Raw genomic sequence first — 26,415 nt, forward strand, 5'->3', positions numbered from 1 at the left:
ACTAAAAGGGAATCACATCAGTTTGGTTTTGACGTGGCCTATTTAAAAGTTCGCGTTTAGACCGTTATTAAGCGTTATGTCTGCTACTTCGATTTCATTGGAGTGGCTTTTCTTTTGAAACGTTAAGCTTGTATGGCTACTGTGTGCAATGTGACATAAAGTGATTTGACACATTGCAAGATTTCTTCAAATGGACCAATCCGTCGCAATTCAAGAGACCCTGGCGAAAGAAGAGAATTGCCTCATAGTATCCTTTAAGATCTGCATTACCTCGGTCTTGAAGCTTTCTTGTCTTGAAGTTTTACTAGTGCGTAGGCGTTCCCCCAATCCGTTTTGGTTTACGATCGCTGTATAATCAGGTCTCTTAATACATTTTGACCATGCTAAAGTTCAGTGCTGAACTTAAATTATTATAGTAGCCTATTTACTTCTATATTTAATTGTAGCCCATTTGAACATTTGGTCTTTGGTCAAACCTGCACTAACGGCTTGACACCACAAGATGGCAACATCGCTTCATTAATTTGTTAATTCCTATTCGTTGGAAATAAGTCGTTGTGTACCCCGCCCTTTATTAAACATTTACTAAACTGCGTGAACATGCAGTGCAATGTATGGTCGATTTGGGAGAAGTCAGAGAGAGCCGCCTCCTTGGTTTGGTGGAGTGTGCCAAGGAACATGCGTAAGTAGCAAAGTACCCCGGTCCATTTGAAGTCCTGTTTCTCGTGAAGACTCCAAGGTTCACACAAAAATCTGCCAGAAATCTGAGAAAGAAATATGCTTTTAAATAGTTATCTCAGGGGCGCTGCCTGGCGGGGAAAAGTGGTACTGATTCTAAGGGCCCAGCCCAACGCAGCACGGCCCACGGCCCGCGGATGGCAATTAATAATTTAATATATTATTGCCTTTTTTTTTTTTTTTTAAATGTCTTGAAATGTTTTTTGTTTTGAAAAAACAGTCAATAGATGTTGGGGGGGGGGGGGGGGGCCCAAAATTAGAATCTTTCATAGGGCCCAAAATTCCTGGCAGCGCCCCTGAGTTATCTTACCATCATTTACAAAGCATATTTTCAAATAGATAATAATTTTAAAGATATAGGAAATTTACATTAAATATCTGCAATAACAGTGTCACTGTAGAAAACATTTAAAGGTCAAGAGGATAAAACACACACACACACACACTGGAATCCCACATTTGTACCGGTGCAAAATTTATTAACGGCTGAATTGTTTTGTTTTCAGGCTGTTTATTTACACTCACAGACGGATGGCCATCACCGCCGATGATGTCTCCTTGGAAGACATTTTCCCCGTCTCCTGCCACTTTGAAGTGGTGGAAGGTGAGCGTTGAGCACTGTTAGCCTAGCCACAACAGATGGATTATGTGACTACTAGGTATCTTAATCTTTATTGTTGTGATCTCTTTATTCTGTTTTTATTTAATGCTTTCTATCTTTTCCTCAGTATCTTCACCCGATGAGCTGGCTATTGTGGGTGAGTATTTCTTAATTCTAACGGTTTCCTTAATAATATTTAATGTCAAAATGCACTTCTGTTGCTCATGTTAAATGTCTCTTTATTAATGATTTGGGTCTTCCTATTTTGGGGAATTTGTTGATTGTTGTATCCCTGATTAAAATGACCTTTGAAGCTGATCAGTATTCATACTATCCAAATTCCCCCTAACTACAATGAAGCCATGTCCACACTACAACAGATGAATGTGTCAACTCAGATTTTTTTCCCTCCTCCTTTCCAACCCCAGGTGCAGACACCAGGATAAGGGTGAGCTTCCAGCAGGAAGTGCTGGCCCTCTCCCTTCCTTTTGGCTCCCATTCCCGCTTCTTCCTTGGGGAACTGAACAAGGCCTGGAGTGGTAAGGAGGGACCCTCTCTTTATTTGTTTTACCCTACTTCCAGGGTTAACTGAACAAGTTGTTAAGACTGTATTCTCAAAATAGTGTTGAACTTACTGGGCAACAAAGTCCATTTTTATTCGGATTCGGATTTGATTCATTTATTGAGGCATTTAAGTGTCCCTCTATTATTTTTTAACTTGTCTTCCTGGCTTAACTGAAAAAAAGGCATGGAGCATTTCTCAATGCCTTTCATAAAATCCATGAAATGTCTCTCTCTTAAAATTCAGCACATTGAATCCTTCATGTTCATAGTCACAGGGAGGGTTAGAAAGGTTTTTCACTTATTATTATTCCTTCTGCATTATTCATTATTCCTTTATAATGTTCCCTCTATATCTCTAAGTCTATTTTAAACTGTTCTGAGGGGAACAGTGTGTGTTAGCAGCTGAGGGCATGTCAATAGCCACATGCTAATGCTCCCCACAAACCTGCCTGACAAGGTGTGATGCCGTTGTCTGGTTCACGAGACCATGCCGCAGCATGTCAACGTATAAACTGTATTTACTATGATAAAACCGCTGCCTCTTGTACTAACATTAGCTTTTGAAGTTAGCGACCCAGGCAGAGGGGACCTTTGTTGTACTTGTCATTGAGCATGGGATGTGTCGAGGCATTGTAAAACACATCAGCAGATAGACAGTGAGTGAGAGACAGAAGGAGAGAGAAAGAGGAGGAGTTTTTAACCACACACACTACGAGACAGCTCTTTCCTTTCTACCCTTCTAAGAATTCAGGTTACATTTTTCGAAGGCATTTATTCAAACTCAAACCTCTCCCGCAGAAGTGAGCGTGCACCTTCTGCTTTCTTCTACTCCCACACTCTTCTCCTCCAACCGCCCAGTGAGGTGGCCTGGGATGAGCCCAGGCCAGTGCGTCTTGTCAGGACTGTGTCAGATCTGTCACTGACCTACGGTTCTTCACAAACCCTGGGATCTCTCTTCTTACACCATGATGGAGGTTGGATGATGGTCGTTTTGGATGGTCGATGTTTACCACATCACAAAGGCACCACAGTGGCCACCGTTTGATTATTTGGCAAAGTATGTGGCCATTTAAAAAGATGGAAAAACATCATGCGCCAGTTCTTAGCAGTCAGAATGAGAGGAACAACCAAGGTAAGCATAGAAAACTAGAAAAAACAGGAGCATTATAGATGATAATACAGGACTTGATTTTCACTGTGTGAAGTTTAAGCAGAATGTTTCACTCACTTTTTTTGTATGTGTGCTAACTTGTGAACATGTAAAGTCCATGTGCCTGAAGGGCTTGTCCTATGGTGTTTAACTTGTATGTGCCATCTTTAGATCTAAGATTATACTTTTTTGCAAAAAGGTGAATAAATGAAGATCAACATTTACTCTAACTTTGAAATTCTCACGCTTAGGGTTTGATTACTTCACATGTTTTGATTGGGTTTAATTTAAACATCATTGTTTTATTTTCTCTCTGTATTTTTGGGAAGATGTTTGCAAGTCCTCGTCACATGTCCCAAAGTTTGAATGGCTCCACAAGCACAGCAAAACCACTGGAGGTCAGGCAGTCATCAAAAAGTCCAATGTCCCCCTCGGAGTTAAGATGTCTCTGCTCCAGCAGAAAACAGGTTTGTCACGTACATTTATCCAACTAATTAGCCAACAAAGAGCTGTTACATATTCATTCAGACTATTAGCTTGTCTTACTGTTAACAACATTATAATATTTGTTCTCAATGTTCTTAAGCAATTATGTCTTTATTATATTTCAATGAATTTGAGTTTAATATTAAAAATATCCCTTCCTCTCCGAAAATGTTTAACCAACACATAAATTGTAAACTCTGTAGGCCTAGTTGACTGTTGGAGTGAAAAGAAAAACGATTCATAAAAGTAGCAGTTTCCTTTTTTCATGAGCTATCATTAGTTATAAAAACGGACTATAAGAGATATTATTCCTTTCCCCTTTATCTTTAACGTCCTTAACTCCCATTGCTGGAAAAGTTTATGTGCGAAAGAAACCGTTACTTTCTTGGATTTGCCAGACTCAATCCATAACTAGAAAATGCATTTCCTGCAGAAAATGCGGGGAGTGCTGTAGTAGCCTTCAAAGTGAGGTTGAAAATATTTTTTAATAAAGCCACATAGATTAAGTCATAAAGAAACGTTAAATGGCTTAAATAAAGTGAAGGGATTTGACCAAAAGTTCAAAAGTCTAAATGGAGTAAACAATGTAAACATGCACACCATTTATGAAAAGGTAAATGGTTGGAAACAAATAAAGTTACCGCTGAATGAAAAGCGCAAAGCATTGCTAAAAATTCAGAAATGTAAAATTAATTGAACTGAAGAATCTGAAACGTCAAATGTATTGCCCTGCACTGTGTGTGTGTGTGTGTGTGTGTGTGTGTGTGTGTGTGTGTGTGTGTGTGTGTGTGTGTGTGTGTGTGTGTGTGTGTGTGTGTGTGTCTTTAAGAGAATAGCGAGCCGGTGCGTGATTAAAAGTAGCTCAATAGAGTGGGAAAAACCGCCCAATCTGGCAACACTGCCTGAACGTCCTCAAAAAGTAGCCTAATCTGGCGGGGGAAACCGCACAATCTAGCAACACTGCTGAACGTCATCACGCTCCTTAACGTAAATCATTGCGACCAACTGAAAACGAAGCCGGTATGAAACTAAAACTGTGATTCTGAATAAAGTTTAAATGATATCGAAATTCCGTTTGGATACTATTGAAGATACAAGTGTGTAGATTTGGTAAATAGTTTGAACGAAAGCAAACGGTTGAAATTTGACCGAGTTACGATGTCTTAAGTAATTTAAGTGTCAGAATCGGCAGACGGCTTCAATGGGACCAACTGTAGAATATGACGGTTTGAAACTAAAACTGATTCTGAATAAAGTTTAAATTATATCAAAATTCCGTTAAGATATTATTGAGGATACAAGTATGTAGATTTGTTGAATGGTTTGAACGAAGATAAACGGTTGAATAAGTTACGTTTTAAACAGTTGAAGTACCAGACCTCCCATTGACTCCCATGTTAAAGGATAATATTTTAAAAGTAGAATATCTTAAAAAGTATAAAATATTTTAAAAATCTGACGATTTTAAGCGATTTTAAACGATTTTAAGCTATTCTGAATATTTTAAAATTTGAATGGAGTCTCTAGGTGAAAAATTGAGGAAGGAGATAGGTCCCAAAGTTTGTAGAGAATAATAAAGAAAGAAAGAAAGAAAGAATACAATTTAACAATAGTTGAGCGCTGCATGCAGCACTCACCTAATAAATTATAAATCTGAATCTGTAGTACTCTGAAGTTTCCATTTGATTGCTTCGGTCTGTCGAGCGATTCGAATACAACCCCGCCCACTGTTGCTGACGTCACTCGGTCCACCAGTGATCGCTCGCAGCTCTTTGGACTGGACGATTAGCTCCGCCCAGAGGCATAGATATAACTTCTCTTTCTATGGCTCTGGCTCCGCCTCCCCGGGACGCGAACAGGTCCTGAGATTTAATCCAGTTTTCTGCAGAATGTGTGGGAGCGGTACGGGGAGATGTCTAATGTGATCAAAGAATCTGGTATGAGAAACATGCATATATACACATATCTTAATATCTGACAGAGACTTAAGCATAGATGGTGAATGTCATTGACCAGTATTTTGTCAAATCTCTATTGCTAATAACCTTAGCTCGCCAGATTGCCAAAGGAAAGCTAACTTTAGCCTGTTTGCTAGAAAGAAATGTTTCACTAAACATCATAGCTAGCCCTCTGTGTATACTATAATTATCGTCGCGTTTTTATATTAGCAGTCTTGCCGTTCTCTCCTCTATAGGCAGCTAATGAGATATGTATCCCCAACTCGGATATGTAGTCTGAAGGGATGTGGTTATTGGACATTGTACATGTCTTTCCTGTACGCTGCGTTTCCTATTCAGCCACCTAGATATTCATTATTACAGATTGTCATTAGCGAAGTGGATAAATTAAATTTGTGTTCCGGATGTTTATTGACATCCTATAGACCGAAGTTATGCAATGAGGAACCTGGAACCGAGGGAGTGTAAAAGTTATGAACAACTTTGCAATAGTATCGGTATCGCAGAAAGGTTGGCACAAATCGACTTATTTGTTTACCTCATAATGATCATGTACGTTCAAATCTATTCCATAGATATTTGGAATGAGAATATATTCAATATATTTCCATGTATTTGAAATGTAGCTATTATTGGTCATGCATGAGTCACTATGTTGGCATTCCAGTTGTTTTGACTTGCAAATGTTGCTCTTCCGCACATGAGTCTACCATCAATTTCAATTCAAAGCATGTTGTACAATATGCTGCATTAAACAAATGTTTATTTTTATATGTATTATTTAATTAACTTAGAATCGAAAGTCCGACATTATGTACGTTACTATTGAAGTTGCTGAGGCCCCTAACCTCTCCTAGTTGCGCCTTTATAACGTCAATCGCTCGTGTAGCAATGCAAGTAGATTTGGCTGTGTCACTATTGAAATTTATTACCTTTGTAATAAGGAACCGAATTATAGTGATGTCTACATAGTGCAGGTATAGATAATGGATTGTGTCCATTATTTAAATCGCACTGTGTGGCTTACGTTTTGTAATTAGAATAATGATTGCCTTTTTTAGAAGAATTCCACCATATACAACTTGTTGTGTAGGTTGAAGGACTGTTGGAAGCTTTGACAACGAGGTCCTATGAATTAAAAGTCCAATAGCATTAAGATAATACGGTTCTGTTTTGCATTAACAAATAAAAGCTGTATAAAAGCATAGGTACAGGACCTGCAGATGAACCCTATGTGGTAAAATCATGTGGCGCAGTATCAGGCAGCTCCAACTGGCATTATAAGCTCTCTTCCCAACTCCTGGAGTGGACATGCTGATTAAACATCCCTTCCAACATGTGTTTGTGAAACATAACAGTTTGCTGTTTAAACGGTGGAATGTTACACCGCTCCACCCTCTCTTGAATAATTGGACTGCTGTCTATTATTCTCTATATGTTTACTGGCAGGTCAATTTATTTGACTTTTTCGCTGGTAAACAAATGTAGTATTACATATTAAAGAAATTTCTTAGCAGGTAGATTAAACTAGAATTCCAAAAAAAAATTTGGGGGACCAACCAGGGGGAACAGTAGAGACCAACCAGGGGAGAGCAGTAGAGACCAACCAGGGGAGAGCAGTAGAGACCAACCGGGGAGAGCAGTAGAGACCAACCGGGGAGAGCAGTAGAGACCAACCAGGGGGAACAGTAGAGACCAACCAGAGGAGAGCAGTAGAGACCAACCAGGGGAGAGCAGTAGAGACCAACCAGGGGAGAGCAGTAGAGACCAACCAGGGGAGAGCAGTAGAGACCAACCAGGGGGGAGCAGTAGAGACCAACCAGGGGAGAGCAGTAGAGACCAACCAGGGGGGAGCAGTAGAGACCAACCAGAGGAGAGCAGTAGAGACCAACCAGGGGAGAGCAGTAGAGACCAACCAGGGGGGAGCAGTAGAGCTGTAGGTCTTTTCTAACCCTAATGTTATCCTTAATGAAAATATATGCCTCACTTGAAAGTGGCATTTAAAATCAACAATATCTACTAGGCTAATTGACAACATGTGAAGCTACTACCAGTGACAGGTTATTGTGGGTTACTAGTGGCAGATGTTTATAAAGATGGCAGGGTGATGATACTCACCGGCCTGGTTATCCATAGTGACTTTGGCTTACAGAGATTCAGAGGATGGTGCCTTGTGGAAGGGGTGACTCCTACGCCAATTTGACTAAATGAAGGATGAGGCTGTCATTACAGACCAAGTAATACTTGTGTTTTTCGTTTAAGTATTTTGCTATTTTCATTTGACTTGTCTGTTAAGTAGAATAGGGATGTTCTTTTTGGATGTTTGGTATTGGCATTAATTCAGTTGGCATTCTTGAAACTGTAATTGGGTCATTGGCGGTTGGTGTCATGACAGTGTGAGGTAACTCCTTGGTTGGGGCAAAACAAAGATAAAACATGGGTTCCCTTTTTTTTCGAACAAGCCAACCATTCACATGAGGGAGAACTAAACGGAGCGGCAGAGAGCAGAAGCGATGTTGTCATGACGACACAGGGCCTGCCTTGCTCATTAGAATGCAGTAACGCATCAGATAGACCACCGCTACACCACACCAGCTGTACGGTGCACCGGCTACGGGTGGTGTCTGTGTATGTCTGCCCTCGGTCAAAGACTAGCTGAATCAATTGTATCAATTTGATAAACAATGTTATGCAATATTGTTGCTTTGTAGAACTGCTAATCTCATTATGATGAGCCCTTGCAGGCATATGATTCCATTACAGTGTGTGTAAATGGGATGGGCCCCTATTAGTTAAGTCAAACAACTGTACACGACACGGAACCGAATCTTACTTTTCCCGATAGTTTTTGTCCAGAAAGGTTGCCCTGTTTTTTACCTAGAAATGTGTCAGTGTTTGGTTTTTGTGCTCAGACGGTAGAAGTGCATTTGAAATGACATTAACATGAGAATGCCTTTCAATGCCACTCTTGGGTGTGGTAGTCCTTTCAGATTTTCTGACTCCCACCCTTCCTGTTATTTCTTTGCCATTACTTTGCCACTTTGTTTTAATTACTGTTTTTGCCGTCACCTTTCATAACCAATGTTTACTCTCTCTTCCTGTTCCCCCTCCCGGTTCCATCCAATCAGGAAAAGCGTTGAGGCCAGAGAAGAAAGGATTGGCGGAGGAGGGGCTTCGGTCACCGGTGGAACTAGAGAGGTCCAGAGGCCCGCCCATCCCCGAGAGGTAGAGCACTGGGGGGGCCGGAGAGGGGAGACCAGTAGAGACCAAACAGGGGGGAGACCAGTAGAGACCAACCAGGGGGAACAGTAGAGACCAACCAGGGGAGAGCAGAGACCAACCAGGGGATACCTAATCTCTGATCTAGTAGTCCTGATGAATTACAGCAGCACAGAGCCCTGGCTGGAAACCAACAACTGCAAGGGGGCGAGTTTCGTGTTGTTTCAGTATGGAGATGTGCTACGGAAGAAAGCTCATTAGCGTCGGTGAATAAAGTTTTCAGAAGGGGATTTTCAAGAGTCTAAATCTGCACAGGCAATGGTCGTGCTCAAGACATGAGCACGACCACCACCTGAACATTACTGGATCACTGCCCGTATGGCTGTGTTGTGAATTTCACTCGGAGCGACCAAACCAATCACAAGCCTCTGCTGAGGAGGTATTTTAATCCGAGACTGCTGACTTTTTCGTTTTCTTTGGTTTGCAAACAAGCTCCTTTTTTCAAGAATTATTCTGAGTTTTATGGCGGCAAAGGTATCCCTAACAAATCAGATTTACGTTTTTTTTCTAAACTTTTTTTAGACTTTATCAATGAAAAGCACCAGAGCATAACCATTAGTTCACTAGTTTGACCCCTGTCATAGGAATGCCAGAGATAACAGGAAATGCTCTCTGTGCAGTGCTCCTATATGGATACCTTAAGATAATTCTGACAGTCAAACTAGAAGTCATTTGTAGTCCTCCCAAGTTGCTGGGAAATGCTCTGAGTATCTGTTTCTAGCTTACTGCCTCCATATGAGATATTTTAGATTTTAGACCACTCTCGGCTTATTTCTGAATTATTAAGGCATCTGGAATTTGTCTCCGGGGAATCCATCTTTCCTTTCAATCCCATCGTTATCATAGCGCCACCAAAAGTGTGTTATTGCAACACTACTCAATGCAAAAATGTTTTGTTTTTACGAGGGGCTGTTTATTTCCCAAACCTTGCTCTCTTCTACTCTTTTGTGTTCACTCTCTTAACAAACCTCAAAGCTTACCTGTAACCATTTTAAGTCTCAAAACCCCAAAGTATTAGCAAAGCATGTGTGATCGACGGAGCATCCTCATCGTGAGGCAGTGTGTCATTGTAACACTCCCCTATTAAGCGTGTCTATTCATGTTGTATCACCAAGCCCTGAGCGAAGCCCTCAGCCAATCCACAATTGTTGATCCAACATTTAATCAGCTAAAAAAGCCACCGTGGCACTTTGTACTTGGCACCCATCTGCTCCGTGGCAGATCATACAGATATGTTAACCTGGAAGGGGAAACCTGTCCTACGATATGTCCTCTCTCTCTCTCCCTCTCTCTGCCCATCTCCTTTCTCCTCTCAGTTACTCACTCCTATGTATTTCTCTCTCTCCCCATCCTCTTCCTCCCCTCCCCCCGGAGCTCTTATGTACTGACAACACATAAATGCACGTGGGCTGGAGTATCCTGGGAGGGTGTTGCTAATGCTACGGTCTCCCGGCGGACCGGGGTGCCTGCAGTCTCGGGTCAGAACCGAACAGCCGGAGCGGTGGAGGATCGATGGCGCCGGGCGCACTGGGTTTTAATGGAGCTCTGTCCGTGGAGAAGCCGACAGGAACTGGACCTGAGTGGTCGAATAGGAAAAGCCAAACACTCACGCGCATGCTGTGTCTGCAGCACTGACGGTGTGTCACGCCGGTGTTTACTGAGCCCTTAGAGAGATGTTTTCATCCTATGGTGCATCTAGGTGTTTGGAAGAGAGCAGGATGCATTGCTCTACTGGATCCCCAGAGTGACGTTTCCCTCTCTTTTTAAATTACTGTTATTAAGCGTTTGTATTTTGGGGGGTTGTTTAAAGTCGTGCAACTGCAGGTATGCACACAGCGTTTTGCAGACAATGGAGATGTGCACAGTGCAGGTGACCCCGTGTTCTTCTGCACGTCTGTGGTAAACCATGTGCATGTGAGTGTTCACTGAGCTGTTTGTCTGCCTGGTTCTCCTCCAACACCTGGTTTGTTCTTCTTCTGTGGTTTCTCAGCGAGGGTGGAGCGGGCCGGGAGGGTCGGGATGACATGGTGCGCTCTTCCTCCCACACCCCGGCCAATAAGGCCCAAATGCTGGCCATGCCCAAGTTCGGCCTGCGGGACAACCTCATCCGCTGTGAGCTGCTGAAGAGTGAGGACCAGTACACGCACCTCCAGGACTTCAGGTCAGTCCCGCTGTCTCTTGCTCTTCCTCTCGCTTTCTGGCGAACAGAGTAGCGGTGGACTACAGAGTTACCTCTTCTTTTCATTTCTGATCCAACACCAGTCAGCAGTACTGTAGCTTTAAGAGCACCTATTTTAACAGCAGGTGTGGTTAGCCATTTACAAGCAGTTTCATTAGATCAATCTTCCAGCATACCAAGTGGACCCTAACCCTAAGTACCAACTGGTTGGTTGGCAGATTGATCAATCCATCATACATTCGGGAGGACACTCCAACTTCTGATTAAATAGCTAACGACATCAACATCACACAGCTGGTGATGCAATAGGGTCTCTTTAAGTATCTTCTGAAAACCTGTCAAATATTTTTGTCTCAACATGATTCTAAAGCTGCTGAGCTAATAGTTGCATGTGCCATAAGTGTTGCAATCAATTCTTCACAAAGTGTTTCCCAGAGAGACCTGACAGTGGATCGGATCGAGTTACAATGCCTGTTTTGTTTTCAGGCACTTTTTATGTTATGTGTTAACGGTTATAAACTATTCAAAACGCAATAAAATTAGAAGTCATTTGGCCATATCTCAAAGTTAACATATATCTATTAGGGCTGTCAATCAATTCAAATATTTTATCAAATGATTTTTATTTAAGAATAACTTATTGTAGGACACTTGATTTAATTAAATCTTTAATGAGACAATTGGTTTACATGATTCTTATAGAGAAACGTTCACATCTTGGACAGTAGCAACAAAGGAAACAAAGGAGTGACCATCTCCCTCTCGAGGGAGAGACCAAATTCATTTGAAATACTTAATATTTCCACAACAATTGTCCATAGTTAATCATGATAATCGCACATCCGTTCAAAATGTAATCTACAGAGAGATGCAGGCTGGTTATTCCTATAGCTGAGATCGATGATACGGTCATATGGTTATGTGTATCCTACCTTTATTGAAAGTCGGGCTGATCTGAAGAGTGATAACGTTAAAGGCAGGACGGGAATCATCGCCTCAGTGACTGAACATAATGGCGGCGCGTCTCGTCCACACGTCGTCTGCGTGATCGCCTCCTGTAGTTGCTAGTTGCCGTCCGACAACAAGGTACTGGTGCCCCACGGCACTTCCCAGATCTCATCAGAAATTAATGTCTGGCGGCCGCGGAAAGATTGTGCCGCTAAGACGAAGTTGTGTTTACGCTGTTAACATAGGGTTTATCTCCCGCCCCTTTATTTAAATATGAACTGAAATTCAATAATCAGTTAAACAGCCATCTCTAGAAAAGTGCATCCATGGCAACTCTGCATTTTTCAACTGCGAAGAAGCTCATGAAAGCTTTCCTTGTGGCTTGGTCCTTCTACGTGCATCGAGGTATCGGGCTGTGATTGGTTGGTCCCCATTCTGGCATGGCACTGCTCAGTATTAAAGGCTTCTATAAAAAGGCCGAATTGATTGTTTTAATTTCTGCACACTCAGTGCTGACCTGAAGCTCTTTCAGATGTTTTGCGTATAAAGAGAGTTCAGATGTTGGTTTATGGTACAAACGTTTGACCTCAATTGCTTGCCTTTATCAGAAGAACCTTTGCACCTTTTATATTGGACAGTAGCGACGTCATTTGCAGTGACGATTGGACTTGAGATATTAATGATCCAACCCATAACATTTCAGTAAGGAGTGAAACATCCTAGTAACCAGGGTGCCTACCCCTCTATGTTTTCAAGTTATAATGGTGTGTAGTGGGAAGTAATTGAAAACCGATAATGAAGCAACAGGTTTATCTGAACCACGCTGACCCCTATTGGCCTCTATACTGTTTGTGAAAATATGTTCTCTTTCCTTCCATTCCATCAACTTTTTGTTTTTCCTGGTTAACTCTGTCAGAACGCTCTCCGTCTTGTCCTGATTTCTCCTCTCTTTCCATGTTCTCCGTCAGTTTCTTCCTGGCCACCTACAATGTGAACGGCCAGCCCCCAAAGGAGAGCCTGGCTACCTGGCTGAGCAGTTCCCCCAGACCCCCTGATGTGTACTGCGTGGGGTGAGTCTCTCTCCCATACTCCCATACCCATATTGAGTGGATATACTCAATACCTTTGTTGGAGACGAGCTCCAACAGCCCAACACGACACACTTCCATCCTGGTTATTATGGTGGGAAATAGGGCTATGGCTGTTCACTGAAACTTCACGACGTGACCTAAAATAATCCTTATTTTCAATATGTTTTTAGCATCTTATTGAAAGTCAAGATTCAAATATGAAGTTTGAAATGTTAATGTTTAATAAACAACACTTAGAAATAGATTTGTTGTCCTCAAAAGAGGAAAGTATTTTCCCAAGACTATGGGGCATAATCTTCTAATGCAACATATGCACTTGGATAGCCATTGAAATACAATGTACAGGAATCCATGTGTCAAAATCCATAAGCCGTGCCTAGTCTACCTAGAGGATTGACGGGGTGTTCCTGCTGCTAGGTTCCAGGAGCTGGACCTGAGCAAGGAGGCGTTCTTCTTCAACGACACTCCCCGGGAGCCCGAGTGGATGCGGGCCGTGTCCGAGGCACTGCACCCCGACGCCAAGTATGCTTTAGTAAGCAAACGCCCACCACTCTCCCGGCCCCCTCGGCACCTAAGACATGCATGCATCACGCTCACACGTTCAAATTAGAAGAAGCAGAACAAAACATGTTCATGCTAGTTGTATTTCAGTTTTAATAGGTCTGTAGTCTGGCCACAAACACTTCACATTGTGTGAGGACTGTGCAGAAGTTGATGACTCTGCAAACTGGAAGGGAGCGTTTGTGTTTTTTGTGATTGTATTTCTTCCACTTTTGTGCTGATCTCAGCTGACTGGCATCCTTCTCACTTGGTGCCTTTTATTTCAGCTTTTTAAGCACAACTTTATGTTTAGCTACTTGTGTTCTGGCCTGGGTTGTGTTTTAAAGATCTAGTAATTTGACAAACCATTTTTTTTTCTGCATGTGCCATCGGAGAATTAAATAATTTTTTATCAATCATCAATCTCTTTTGTAATGGACTACATTTTTCGTAATTGCACACATTCTGAGTCTGTTTTTTAGTCAGAATTCTTACAGTGTCGAAAATAAACATAGGGTTGTTTTTATGTATGTGGATGAACCTGAGAAGCAGGCGTACCAGGAGGTAGTTGAGGCGGTTTTGTAGATGAGCAGGCTGTCATGTCATGCAGGAAGAAGGACCTCAAGTTTAGTTGAGAGCTATTTGCGTTCTAGTCTTTTGCAGCTTGGCTTCAGGGTGCGAGTGTCTTCAGTGAACCAGGGTGCTGGTATTTTCATTGATCGCTTTTAATTACAAGCGGATCAACAGAGTCGATGGCTGCAGAGAAGGCACTGTTAAGATCTTCAGTGGACTATACACAGAGCCTCCATGGGGTACCCTATCTGCCACAGCTGTACTGGATGCAGGGGTATGATGATATGATGACAGCAGCTGTTATACAGGATGCCCCCACCAAGTGAGCAGAAAGTGTTCTAATAAAGCTGAGGTGTAGGGTGAGACAAACAGGGATCAAGACAAGGTCCAGCGATTTTCTGACGATGTGGGTTAGAGAATCGGATGGGTTAATCACATGAATGAATGAGAAATTCCAAATAAGCAAAACTTTGTCTGACTATGAAACAAGATCAGGTGCAAATTCAGAGAACTCATCTACAAAAAAGTAAGTTTGGGCCAGGTGGGCAGTACACTACTAAAACGAAGTCTGAAATGTGTTTGGTTTGTTAAATAGTAAGAGTAATAGGGGAGCAGAAGGCAACCACCTTATACGATGTGAACTAATGTATGTGTGTAATGTATGTATTTTATTTCATTTGCTTAAGTTTAAGCCTCAAGCTAGATATTGGGGCCACTCCACCACCTTTCTTTGATTCTTAAGATAATTGTGAGCTAACATAGTTAGTCTGATTCCATTTGTTTAATGCTAGAAATACATCTGGTTTTAACCAGTGTTCACGTAGGCCCAGGATATCCATCTTATTATCAATAATTAAATCCTGGACCAAAAGCAATCTCGCGCAGGGTCTCAACCAGGTCCGCGCCATCTAGACCATTGTGGGCGTTCGAGCCCGCTCTCTACACACGGTCAACTTGCAGTAAGCATGCCTCGTGTTTCAATTCAAACACAGGTCGTGCCGCGGTTAAGGCCACTGCCTCTCACTCGGAGAGTGTGTGTGTGTGTGAGTCGGAGGCAGAACGGGAGAGAGATAAGCAGAGTTACGAAATAGCTGGCACGGCTCGAAATGGCTGTTATTTCAAATAGCATATTTTAATCTGATCGGTTAACTGGTATTAACTGGTTAATGAGGCTCGGAGGCCGGTCAAGAATATTTTACATTTTCGCCATCCCTAGTGTGTGTGTGTGTGCGCGTGTGTGTGTGTGCGTGTGCGTGTGCGTGCGCACGTGTGCGTGCAGATGACCCTGGTGGGTGTGGTTTGGAGGAGGTCTGATCAAGATGTTGTATATGTGTGCAGGTGACACTGGTGGGTGGGGGTTACGAGGTGTTCTGATCCAGATGTGGTGTGTGTATGCAGGTGAAGTGGGGTTTGGAGGAGGTCTGATCCAGATGTGGTGTGTGTGTGCAGGTGAAGCTGGTGCGGCTGGTGGGCATCATGCTCCTGGTCTACGTGAAGCGGGAGCACGCTGAATTCCTCTCGGAGGTGGAGGCCGAGACGGTGGGCACCGGCATCATGGGCCGCATGGTGAGGACCGTTGTGATGGAAAATCTACATGTTGTTACGTTTTTCTTTATGAACTTAGGTTTTGTCTACTATTCCGTGTATGTCCTCTCCGTCCTGCTCTCCTTCAGGGTCATCTAAAATGTAAACCTTTGTGGTTGGTGATGTAATCTGTTCTCACTATCTGTTCCCGTGTTATCTTCTGTTGGTTTGGGCCTGTTCCTCGACCCCCTGGGGAGCGTCGGGAAACAAAGGGTTACATGGCACGGCCGCGACCCCTTTTATGACATCCTAAGGAACTTCAATCGATAGATCACCATCTGGCTAACAAAGGCTTTTGGTTTATTGGGGGACAGCTCCCCTCCAGAACCCAATCTAACTGTATAAGAACTCCTGACTTTAGCCACTCAGTGGACTTCTCTTTGCGAACCTTTAGAGAATGAAGGGAGACGCAGGGCGAATTCCCATCTGAGGCCTCAGATTATTGTATTGTATGCCTTTTCAACAAAAAAGGTTTTGTTGTTTGTTGATGCATGTTGTGATGTACAGTGGGGCAAAAAAGTATTTAGTCAGCCACCAATTGTGCAAGTTCTCCCACTTAAAAAGATGAGAGAGGCCTGTAATTTTCATCATAGGTATACCTCAGCTATGAGAGACAAAATGAAAAAAAAAAATCTAGAAAATCACATTGTCTGATTTTTAAAGAATTTATTTGCAAATTATGGTGGAAAATAAGTATTTGGTCAATAACAAAAGGTCATCTCAATACTTTGTTACATGCCCTTTGTTGGCAATGACAGAGGTCAAACGTTTTCTGTAAGACTTTACAAGGTTTTCACACACTGCTGCTGGTATTTTGGCCCATTCCTCCATGCAGATCTCCTCTAGAGCAGTGATGTTTTTGGGCCTTCGCTGGGCAACACAGACTTTCAACTCCCTCCAAAGATTTTCTATGGGGTTGAGATCTGGAGACTGGCTAGGCCACTCCAGGACCTTGAAATGCTTCTTACGAAGCCACTCCTTCGTTGCCCGGGCGGTGTGTTTGGGGTCATTGTCATGCTGAAAGACCCAGCCACGTTTCATCTTCAGTGCCCTTGCTGATGGAAGGAGGTTTTCACTCAAAATCTCACGATACATGGCCCCATTCATTCTTTCCGTCACACGGATCAGACGTCCTGGTCCCTTGGCAGAAAAACAGCCCCAAAGCATGATGTTTCCACCCCCATGCTTCACTGTAGGTATTGTGTTCTTTGGATGCAACTCAGCATTCTTTCTCCTCCAAACACGACGAGTTGAGTTTTTACCAAAAAGTTCTATTTTGGTTTCATCTGACCATATGACATTCTCCCAATCCTGTTCTGGATCATCCAAATGCTCTCTAGCAAACTTCAAACGGGCCCGGACATGCACTGGCTTTAGCAGGGGGACACGTCTAGCACTGCAGGATTTGAGTCCCTGGTGGCGTAGTGTGTTAGTGATGGTAGCCTTTGTTACTTTGGTCCCAGCTCTCTGGAGGTTATTCACTAGGTCCCCCCCGTGTGGTTCTGGGATTTTTGTTCACCGTTCTTGTGATCATTTTGACCCCACAGGGTGAGATCTTGCGTGGAGCCCCAGATCAAGGGAGATTATCAGTGGTCTTGTATGTATTCCATTTCCTAATAATTGCTCCCACAGTTGATTTCTTCACACCAAGCTGCTTACCTATTGCAGATTCAGACTTCCCAGCCTGGTGCAGGTCTACAATTGTGTTTCTGGTGTCCTTTGACAGCACTTTGGTCTTGGCCATAGTGGAGTTTGGAGTGTGACTGTTTGAGGTTGTGGACAGGTGTCTTTTATACTGATAAGGAGTTCAAACAGGTGCCATTAATACAGGTAAACAGCCTCTTAAAGAAGAAGAAGTTACAGGTCTGTGACAGCCAGAAATCTTGCCGGTTTGTAGGTGACCAAATACTTATTTTCCACCATAATTTGCAAATAAATTCTTAAAAAATCAGACAATGTGATTTTCTGGATTTTTTTTTTTTCATTTTGTCTCTCATAGCTGAGGTTTACCTATGATGAAAATTACAGGCCTCTCGTCTTTTTAAGTGGGGGAACTTGCACAATTGGTGGCTGACTAAATACTTTTTTGCCCCACTGTATCTTTGTTCGTACTTTTATTACAAATATATATGACCACCAATTGCCTACAAGTATTGTGTGCTTTTTGCATCTAAATTTCTCATCTGTCTTAGACGCAAAATCTGATAGAGAAATTGCCATGACACCGTCGTCACGCCAACACCTTCACAACACCTGTTCGGTATCCGCGGTAACACTGTGACCGGATGTCTACCCTGTGGAGGAAACGCCTCATAGATGATTGACTCTCTCTCCATCTGTTGATTTTTTTCCTCTCGCTTTCTCTCTCCATTTCCATCTCTTATTCCCTCGCCCCTCTCTCTCCCTTTCCTCTTCCCTTTCGTCTCTTCTACTCCTGTGGCATCGCTAATTCTGCCCCCATTATCTCTCTCTGTCTCTCGATCCATCTCTCATTCTCTCTCTCACGCTCACCATGTCTTGCTCCTATCCCCTCTCTCAATCCTCTCCCCATCTCGGTCTCTCTCCCCCTCTCTCTCTCCAGGGAAACAAAGGTGCCGTGGCCATTCGTTTCCACTTCCACAACTCTGATGTGTGTGTGGTGAACTCTCACCTGGCCGCTCATATTGAGGAGTATGAGAGGCGTAACCAGGACTACCGGGACATCTGCAGCCGCCTGCAATTCAGACTGCTAGACCTCAGCCGCCCTCCACTCAACATCATGAAGCACAAGTAAACAGGCTCTTACTGTGAAAATTGTTCAAGTAACTGTGCTCTTATTGTGAAGAGATGTATGTACCATGCCCTTACTGTCACATGTAATACAATTAATCCATGGTAGGCAATTGCAGGCACTTAGGCAGGCAGGTAGAGTTAAATTATATGACTAGCAGGCCTGTGACAGCCACAGATACTGTTTTTTTTTTTTCATATCAGAGCATCTGATTGAGTGATTGCTGTTCGGCTGTAAAGAGTATTTCAACAAATATGGCAGAAAATTCTTTGAGAATATATTTGACAACCCTAGCTTTAAATGTGCTTTTTGTTAAAATGATCGAACAAACATGCTCTTATTGCTGCAAACATTTTATGAGAGATAATGTCTCAAATAGCTAAACCATAGCCAAGCTTTTGTATCAAGAATTTCTGAAAACTGCATTTCTGTTAACTCAACTATTTAATACAAACACTACACGTTTTAGCTCTGCCTTTTACTCTCCATTGAGTTATACACACTATGACTCTACTATACATTCTCCAGATAGCAATACGCTCTATGACTCTGCTATACACTCTCCAGATAGCAATACGCTCTATGACTCTGCTATACACTCTCCAGATAGCAATACGCTCTATGGCTCTGCTATACACTCTCCAACTCTTCCCTGACCATCTGTAGTTGATGATCTGTAAGTGTGCGTCTCTCTCTGCCTGTCCTCAGTGTGGTGCTGTGGCTGGGAGACCTGAACTACAGGATCAGTGATCTGGACGTGGACCAGGTCAAGGAGCTGATCACCAAGAACGACTATGAAACCCTCCACAACTATGACCAGGTACTGCACCCCCTGCTGGAGGGCTTTGATATGAGCTGCACTGCAGACCACAGGGGTACCCCATATTGCTGAACGATTAATCACATTCAAACCGACATCGCAATGTAATAGAACGTATCCATTTACCATTTACATATCGCAAAGGGTGCGAAAAAACAACAACTATTTTTTGGGGGGATAATGACTAAACAACAAAAAAACTAATTTGTCATTGACCGGAGATCAGTAAGATTCTCTTTTTTTTTTTTTTTTTTTTACAATTCAGTAGTTAAATAAAGATGTTAGAATATCAATTCATCCATCAATTCATCTCGACACATAGGCCTGGCCTAAAGGAAAGAGCAGTTGATATGTTGACTGCTTCCAATGTTGTGTTGGTCATGCTATAGAGTGCTATAGAAAATTGCATACTAAATCGTAATCGCTATATTTGTCTAAATATTTGTGATTCGGTTATTTCCCCAAATCCTTCAGCCCTAGTTCCCCATGAAAAGCACTGAACAGTGGCAGAATTGTGGTGAGCAGGTTTGACACCGCAGCCCAAGGGCTCTGGGTTCCAACCCTAATAATGCCCACAGTCGCTTTTGCCAATCAAAGCACATTTAAATCGTGCATTAGTCCGTCCATTCACACTCACTCATTAATTTAGACATGCATTTTCACACACACACACACACACACACACACACACACACACACACACACACACACACACACACACACACACACACACACACACACACACACACACAAAGACACACACACACAGTGGAACTTGAGGGTTGTGCTCCTGTCATGACGATTTCTTTGAGATATTGCGTCTAGGAAATATGAGACTAAATGCAAAAAAGCACACAATAGTTGTAGAAAATGAACTTATTTAATGTATGCATGCACCATTCTCCTCTCTAGCAGAGTGAGCCCAGAATATAGTTTGACTGAGCTATTTGCCTGTGAGTTGCCTGTGTTCTCATCAAGCAGAGGAATGCATAAGGGGATCACTGATTCCTTGTGACCGGTTTACCCCAGGCACAATGGCCAACGCTAGATGACACTAGGAACCGATAGGGTGGCTAGATAGTACTAGGAATAGAAAACAAAACGTAATTGATGAATAATTCTAATTCTGTTTCAACACAATAATCCTTACTGACTCTAACAACATATGGATGTTTCCATCCCGCTCCTCAGCTGAAGCGACAGCTGGATGAGGAGGCGGTGTTTGAGGGCTTTATCGAGGGAGAGATCCAGTTCCAGCCCACCTACAAGTACGACACAGGCTCCAACGACTGGGACACCAGGTAACCACTCTTCCCTTTGTTCCACTTTCTTTCCTATTCTATCTGTTTGAATATATATTTTCCGTAGTATGTGTGTGTGGGAGATGGCTGGTTTAACCTGTGCACGTTGATTTCACAATGCACAGCATCTGCATACAGATGTGCCTCCCCCAGGCCCAGAGTCCAATCAGTCTGACTCGGGCCAGGTTGAGGCTCCCTAGACCAGCCTTCATCCACTCACACTCCCTCATTCCTGTAGTGAGAAATGTCGGGCCCCTGCCTGGTGTGACCGGATCCTGTGGCGAGGGAAGAACATCACGCAGTCCAGTTACCAGAGTCACATGAGCCTGAAGACCAGCGACCACAAACCAGTCAGCTCACTGCTTCAGATTGGGGTGAGAAACGGATCCACCTCAAACACATCTGGCCCTTTCCGTGGCTCCTTGCATGCTTATGTTTTGAAAACACATTGAGTTTGCTTTTACTCTCCTGAAAGTGTATTTTCTTTCTAAAACTAATACCATTTTTCAGTTCAGTGTGTTGGTGGAGTTTGGTTTTGGATTTGAACCAGATTACTTGCTCACTTATGAAGTGTACATCAAACCTTAAGTTAAGGTAATTTAACAGAAAATCAATGTGGAGGGCTTTTATTCAGAAGTTATTTTCAGCTCTGTGTGGTTTGTCTGTCATTATCTCCAGATCAAGGTAGTGAACGAAGAGGCTTACAAGAAGAAGTTTGAAGAAATCGTGCGTACGATAGACAAGATGGAGAACGAGTGTATTCCATCTGTGACACTGTCTAGGAGAGAGGTAACATCCTTATAACATCATATTCCTTTCTAGGGGTTTGGTGGGAGGCCTTTTTTTTGGGAATGTTATTTCCAAAACCTTGCTCACTTCTGCTCTTTCCAACTTTCAAATGCTGCTACAGCAGCCTCTATAACCTTTTGGATTCGGGTAATATATTGCACCTGATTTCAACCCATGATATTTTGATACTAGTTTGGGCGACTGAGATTGATGATTGGACTATTAAAAATCTGGAAATAAAAAAAATATATTGAATATCGTCAACCCCAATCGTCAACCAAATATAGTCTATTTTATCGAATTAGGAACTGAGTGATCTTCACACCCCTATTCCTTTCAGAAAATGTTGATATCAATACTTAGATATCGTATATTATTACTATTTATAGTGTCCATGTCAGATTATAAACTTTTACCAGAATTTAATATACAATACAGATTAAACAGATACAGCAATCAATCCAATATTACGAAAAATACTACAGTATTTGTATTCACCTTACATGTTCATTACAAATATTTACTAGTGAACATCTGACCACTATTATTCACTGCACTATGTACATATACATGACGCACCAACCATGCGCTCACTGCAGTTCATTAGATTCAACTTGGATTGTACTGTGCAGTGACAACGCGGCTATGCATCTGAACTGAGTCCTCTCTGTGTGTCCTGCCAGCTCCACTTCCAGGACGTGAAGTACATGGAGCACCACACGGAGAGCCTGACGCTGTACAATGACGGCCAGGTGCCCTGCCAGTTTGAGTTCATCAAGAAGCTGGACGAGCCCACCTACAGCAAGCCCTGGCTCACCGCCAACCCCCCCAAGGGCTTCCTGGCACAGGGTAGGTACCTCGGTGCCGCTACGCCGATCCAGCGGTGCACCTCTGCTCTTCTCTGTCTGCGCATGAAGTCATTGAGCAGAAAGCTTAAATCCACCACGGCTCTCAAGTGAGGCTGAGAGCCATCCAAGCACTCAAAGCTAAATTGTGGTTGCTACAAAGCAATAGTATTGTGCTGCACCGCCTCCTTAGGAAAAAAAAAAAAAAACAGGTGGAGCTAGGGGTGTCCTCGACTAAGGTTTTGCATACTCAAATCTGATTGGTCAGGCCAGACCCATCAACTGATCTTCGGTCCCTGTGTAATATATATGTATTTTAATATAAATCAGACAATGCCTTTGTTCAACTCGCCTGCTCTCTCAGTGTAGGCGTGTACTGAAATTGGGCGGATGACGATCTATTGAAATCCATCATATTCCAAAGATTGTTAAGCTGCTCCCATAGCTGCACCTCTGTTTGGTGCAACCCAGGTAAGCGCATCTATGTATGCTTCTCCAATAGTGCCCAAAATTGAACAAATCCACAAATTTAGATTGTGTGTTTAGACACCACTGCACATACTCACGGGCTTGGAGATTGAGGCACACAGTTAGGATTCTGTGCAAAGATACTGGATTCGTTATAGGCGATAATATATACTAATAATATTATAGAATAAAAAGCAATAATATCAAATCATTATAACAACTAAATTTCCCACTTTGACAGTGTCATTACGATCCGAATTATATGTTATCTATCCCGACATCAGCCACTGGCGTCCATCCCCTTGCTGCTCTGCTCTCCCCCCCAGGGGCTCAGGTGGACATCGACCTGGAGGTGTTTGTGAACCGCGCCACGGCCCCGGACCTCAACCTGGGCCTCCAGCAGATAGAGGACATCCTGGTGCTGCACCTGGAGCGCGGCAAGGACTACTTCCTTTCCGTGTCAGGGAACTACCTGTCCAGCTGCTACGGGACCCCGATCACCACGCTGTGCCAGCTGAGGGAGCCCATCCGAGAAATGCCCCTGCAGACGGTCCGAGCTCTGGTGGGAGGCCGTCTCATATCGTACTGTGACCAAACAATAGCTTTTATCCAGGGAGATGATCAATTGTCACTTACTTTTTGAGTTATAGTCGAGTAATCAACTGATCCCATAATGCTATGGTACATTATTCTGGGTATTATATTGATGTTCTGAAAATAAACATATTATATTAGTATTCAATTGTACAGTCGAGTCAATTATCTCTTTAGCACATATGCTCTGGTACTTCATTTTGGTTATTAATGTTATTGATATGATGATAAGAAATATAATGAGTCCTTATTGAGCACTTTGTTGTCGCCTGATCTCCAGTCGAAGGATGGGGAGAATCCCGAGGTGGGGGAAAAGCCGCTGGGCATCCCTAAAGAGATTTGGATGATGGTGGACCACTTATTTCGCAACGCAATCAAACAGGTAGGTCGCACCGATACACTTCTTTGATGGTTTTGCTGCTTAAAAACCAAGATATGAAACCAAGTTCAGGAATTCCTGGTATTACCTCTCGTGTCTATGTGCTTCAATGTGTACACTTTTCCTCGAGTTTGAAGTACCTGACATAGGAAATATATATCATATATTCAGTTGACATATCTCTATTTCAAGCTCTTGTGCCCAGCAGACGCATTTATCCAATGTAACTTGCAGTGGAAATCAATGAACAGGAGATGGCTTCATTGGGACTTCAACAAAGATGGGGATGGCAGGGGTTAAAATGATCAGCATTGCTCTGTCGCTCTCTCTCTCTCTCTCTCTCTCACTCCCACTCTCTCTGCAGGAGGATCTGTTCCAGCAACCCGGCCTCCGCAGTGAGTTCAAGGAGATCAGGGATTACCTGGACACAGGTGTACCAGACTCACTCCGTATCCTTTCACAGGGCGACTGTAACACAGGCATTCAGTGAATCGATTCCACAGGGAAATGAGGGAGGGACATTTTGGATGGGATTTGATTGGCTGGCCTAAAGTTCTTTTAGGCCTCTCACACTTGCGCCGAAAGGCTGACATTCTCCGGGTAAACCCTGGTCGGGTTGTATGTGTAAACAGAAAAGCGTGTAGCTGCTTCGTACTTTTCTCTTCTCGCCTGTATTTTGCGTTCCAACTTATTTCTGCTGCCCCTCTCTCTGTTGACATTGTAGATGCGTCTAAATAAATACGGTATTTATATCACCGCAAAAGTGAGTCAGCGTTACGGAGGTGGAATCCTTACCTGCCACCCTCGCTGTGTAAACAGAACCCTGAGACCACCGCTGCATACCTTTTGCGTCATGTCCTGCCTCCTACACGCTCTCCCCAGGTGCAACCTCTGGCGTTATCTCCAATATGTGTGACCATGTCTGATTTATGTTGTGGGGCAACTCCTGATCATCCCCAGACCTGATTCTCTAGAGTTAATGTGTGAATGGCCTATTTGAGGAGGTAATCGAGAGTAGTAGATATAGAAATAAAATGTCTGTTTAATTTCTATCCTGAAAAGATACATAACCCTCTAAATTCAATCTTTACCATGAATGACGAAATAGGACAACGCCTTCTTTTCTTTCTATCTTTCTTTCTTTTCTTTTTTCTTTTTTTTTTTTTTACCTTGGAGCATGTCATGTGCAAAGTTGCCCTCCTTGACCTTCTGACCCCCAGCTGGCAGTAACCACTCGGTGGCCGAGGCCCTGCTCCTCTTCCTGGAGTCCCTCCCAGAGCCTGTGGTGCCCTACTCCTTCTACCAGCAGTGTCTGGACTACTGCTCCAGCCCCATGCTCTGCAAGAAGGTCAGCCCAGGGATGCCAACAATGAAGGGATTGTACTTTTAGTGTGTGTGTGTGTGTGTCCAATCAAATTCCATTTGGATGGAGGCTTTTAGCCGTAACGTCCAATTGCAATACAATGAGTGGATCGTGTGTGTGTGTGTGTGTGTGTGTACTTTGTTTTGTTTTGTTTTAAATAATGAATTTGTTTCCTTCCAGGTAATTTCCAAAATACCTCAGTGCCATAAAAACGTGTTTGACTATCTTGCTGCCTTTCTCCGCGAGCTGTTGAAGAACTCCGAACACAACCATCTGGACGTCAATATATTAGGTGAGAACGGGAGGAACAGCACAGCAGCTGGCCAGAATCTGTACTCTCTGTACCGTCTTTTTTGCGAACGTCTGCAGTTTCGCACAGCCAAGAGAAGCTATTTAAGTCAGACCTGGTGTTTCACCATCTGATTGCAAATATTAGTTGAGTAGAGGGGGAAATGATAGTGTTATGAATAAGATGTTCAACTCCAAGCCTTTGATCCTCGATGTCCGAAGCCTATTAAAATATCATTATAAATAAAGGAGAAAAGACTGTATTGAACAAATTTGAACTCATAGTTTATAAGTAAGATGGCTATTATGAACATTCTATACACATTTCAAATGGATTCAAACATGTAAGGTGAATACATGTTTCGCCTCACAACATGAATGTTATGAATATCCTAGCTCTTCTTCAGTTCCCAGTCACTTTGGCTGTTGTGGTTGGGTTTTTGGAAGTATGTGTTTGACATGGCTCCTCTCTCGCTCCCCCTCTCTCTCTCATAGCCACTATATTTGCCTCCTTGCTGCTGAGATCCCCGACCAAGCAGGACCTTGCAGAGAAGAGGAAAGCTCAGGAGTTCTTTCAGCACTTTCTGGTCCAAGAAACAGTTCAAGACTGAACATCCCTGCCAATCATTCCCTATCGCATTACTAATACTTACAAAATATCTATGTACAGCCCAGTATTTCTAATGAAGTATGACATTCCCTATATTAGTAGTTGACTCATTGTATAGACAGTACATATGATAAGTTTCAGTTGATTTCAGTATATTTTATGTTTTTTAATTATAAATTGACCGATTTTCTTTTTGAAGATCAAAAGCAGCTGTTAGGAAGCTTACTTTTTTTTTTAAATGTATATTATCATTTATTTAAACAAAAATAAAAGTACAATTATTTGTATTTGGATGTCCCTGTTGAAATTGTTCAGATTGTTCTTTTATATAAATATATAAAATCATTAAACAAAACAAAATGGTGCCAATAGCTTTTTTGTATGCATGACATAAATATACACCCTCTCATTTAGAATACAAGTAGATTTTGCCATAACAAGACACAATACGCACTCCACGTTAACCCTGATGTTGTGTGCAGCATTGATTCATGCCA

At 42.7% G+C, this 26,415-nt stretch overlaps 1 protein-coding gene across 2 annotated transcripts; it reads left to right on the forward strand.

The window, feature by feature from the left end:
• The first annotated feature begins 353 nt into the window (after positions 1-353).
• Positions 354-26,247, forward strand: inpp5b (inositol polyphosphate-5-phosphatase B). 2 transcript variants are annotated; one of them, XM_079732926.1, is made up of 22 exons: positions 354-682; positions 1,245-1,342; positions 1,467-1,496; positions 1,768-1,878; positions 3,383-3,520; positions 8,626-8,722; positions 10,767-10,937; positions 12,872-12,973; positions 13,412-13,526; positions 15,557-15,673; positions 18,273-18,460; positions 19,170-19,281; positions 20,473-20,582; positions 20,821-20,956; positions 21,261-21,371; positions 22,055-22,220; positions 23,011-23,246; positions 23,559-23,660; positions 24,022-24,106; positions 24,878-25,005; positions 25,201-25,312; positions 25,804-26,247. In XM_079732926.1, exons 1-22 carry the CDS (start codon positions 615-617, stop codon positions 25,917-25,919), a joined length of 2,649 nt encoding a protein of 882 aa, XP_079589052.1. In that variant the 5' UTR covers positions 354-614; the 3' UTR covers positions 25,920-26,247. The 2 variants fall into 2 exon arrangements, with proteins under 2 accessions (XP_079589052.1, XP_079589053.1); XM_079732927.1 differs by lacking the exons at positions 354-682; positions 1,245-1,342; positions 1,467-1,496; positions 1,768-1,878; positions 3,383-3,520 and adding an exon at positions 5,374-5,476 and having other exon boundaries at positions 25,804-26,245.
• Positions 26,248-26,415: the final 168 nt, after the last annotated feature.

Source organism: Pollachius pollachius (genome assembly GCF_949987615.1).
Source record: "Pollachius pollachius genome assembly, chromosome: 1".
Taxonomy (NCBI): Eukaryota; Metazoa; Chordata; class Actinopteri; order Gadiformes; family Gadidae; genus Pollachius; species Pollachius pollachius.

Bases quoted from the DNA above. Each gene is read 5' to 3' on its own strand.
- inpp5b (XM_079732926.1), top strand. From the start codon at position 615: ATGGTCGATTTGGGAGAAGTCAGAGAGAGCCGCCTCCTTGGTTTGGTG. The intron at 683-1,244 runs GTAAGTAGCAAA...TTTTGTTTTCAG, and splicing joins GAGTGTGCCAAGGAACATGC to GCTGTTTATTTACACTCACA. The intron at 21,372-22,054 runs GTAACATCCTTA...GTGTCCTGCCAG, and splicing joins TGACACTGTCTAGGAGAGAG to CTCCACTTCCAGGACGTGAA.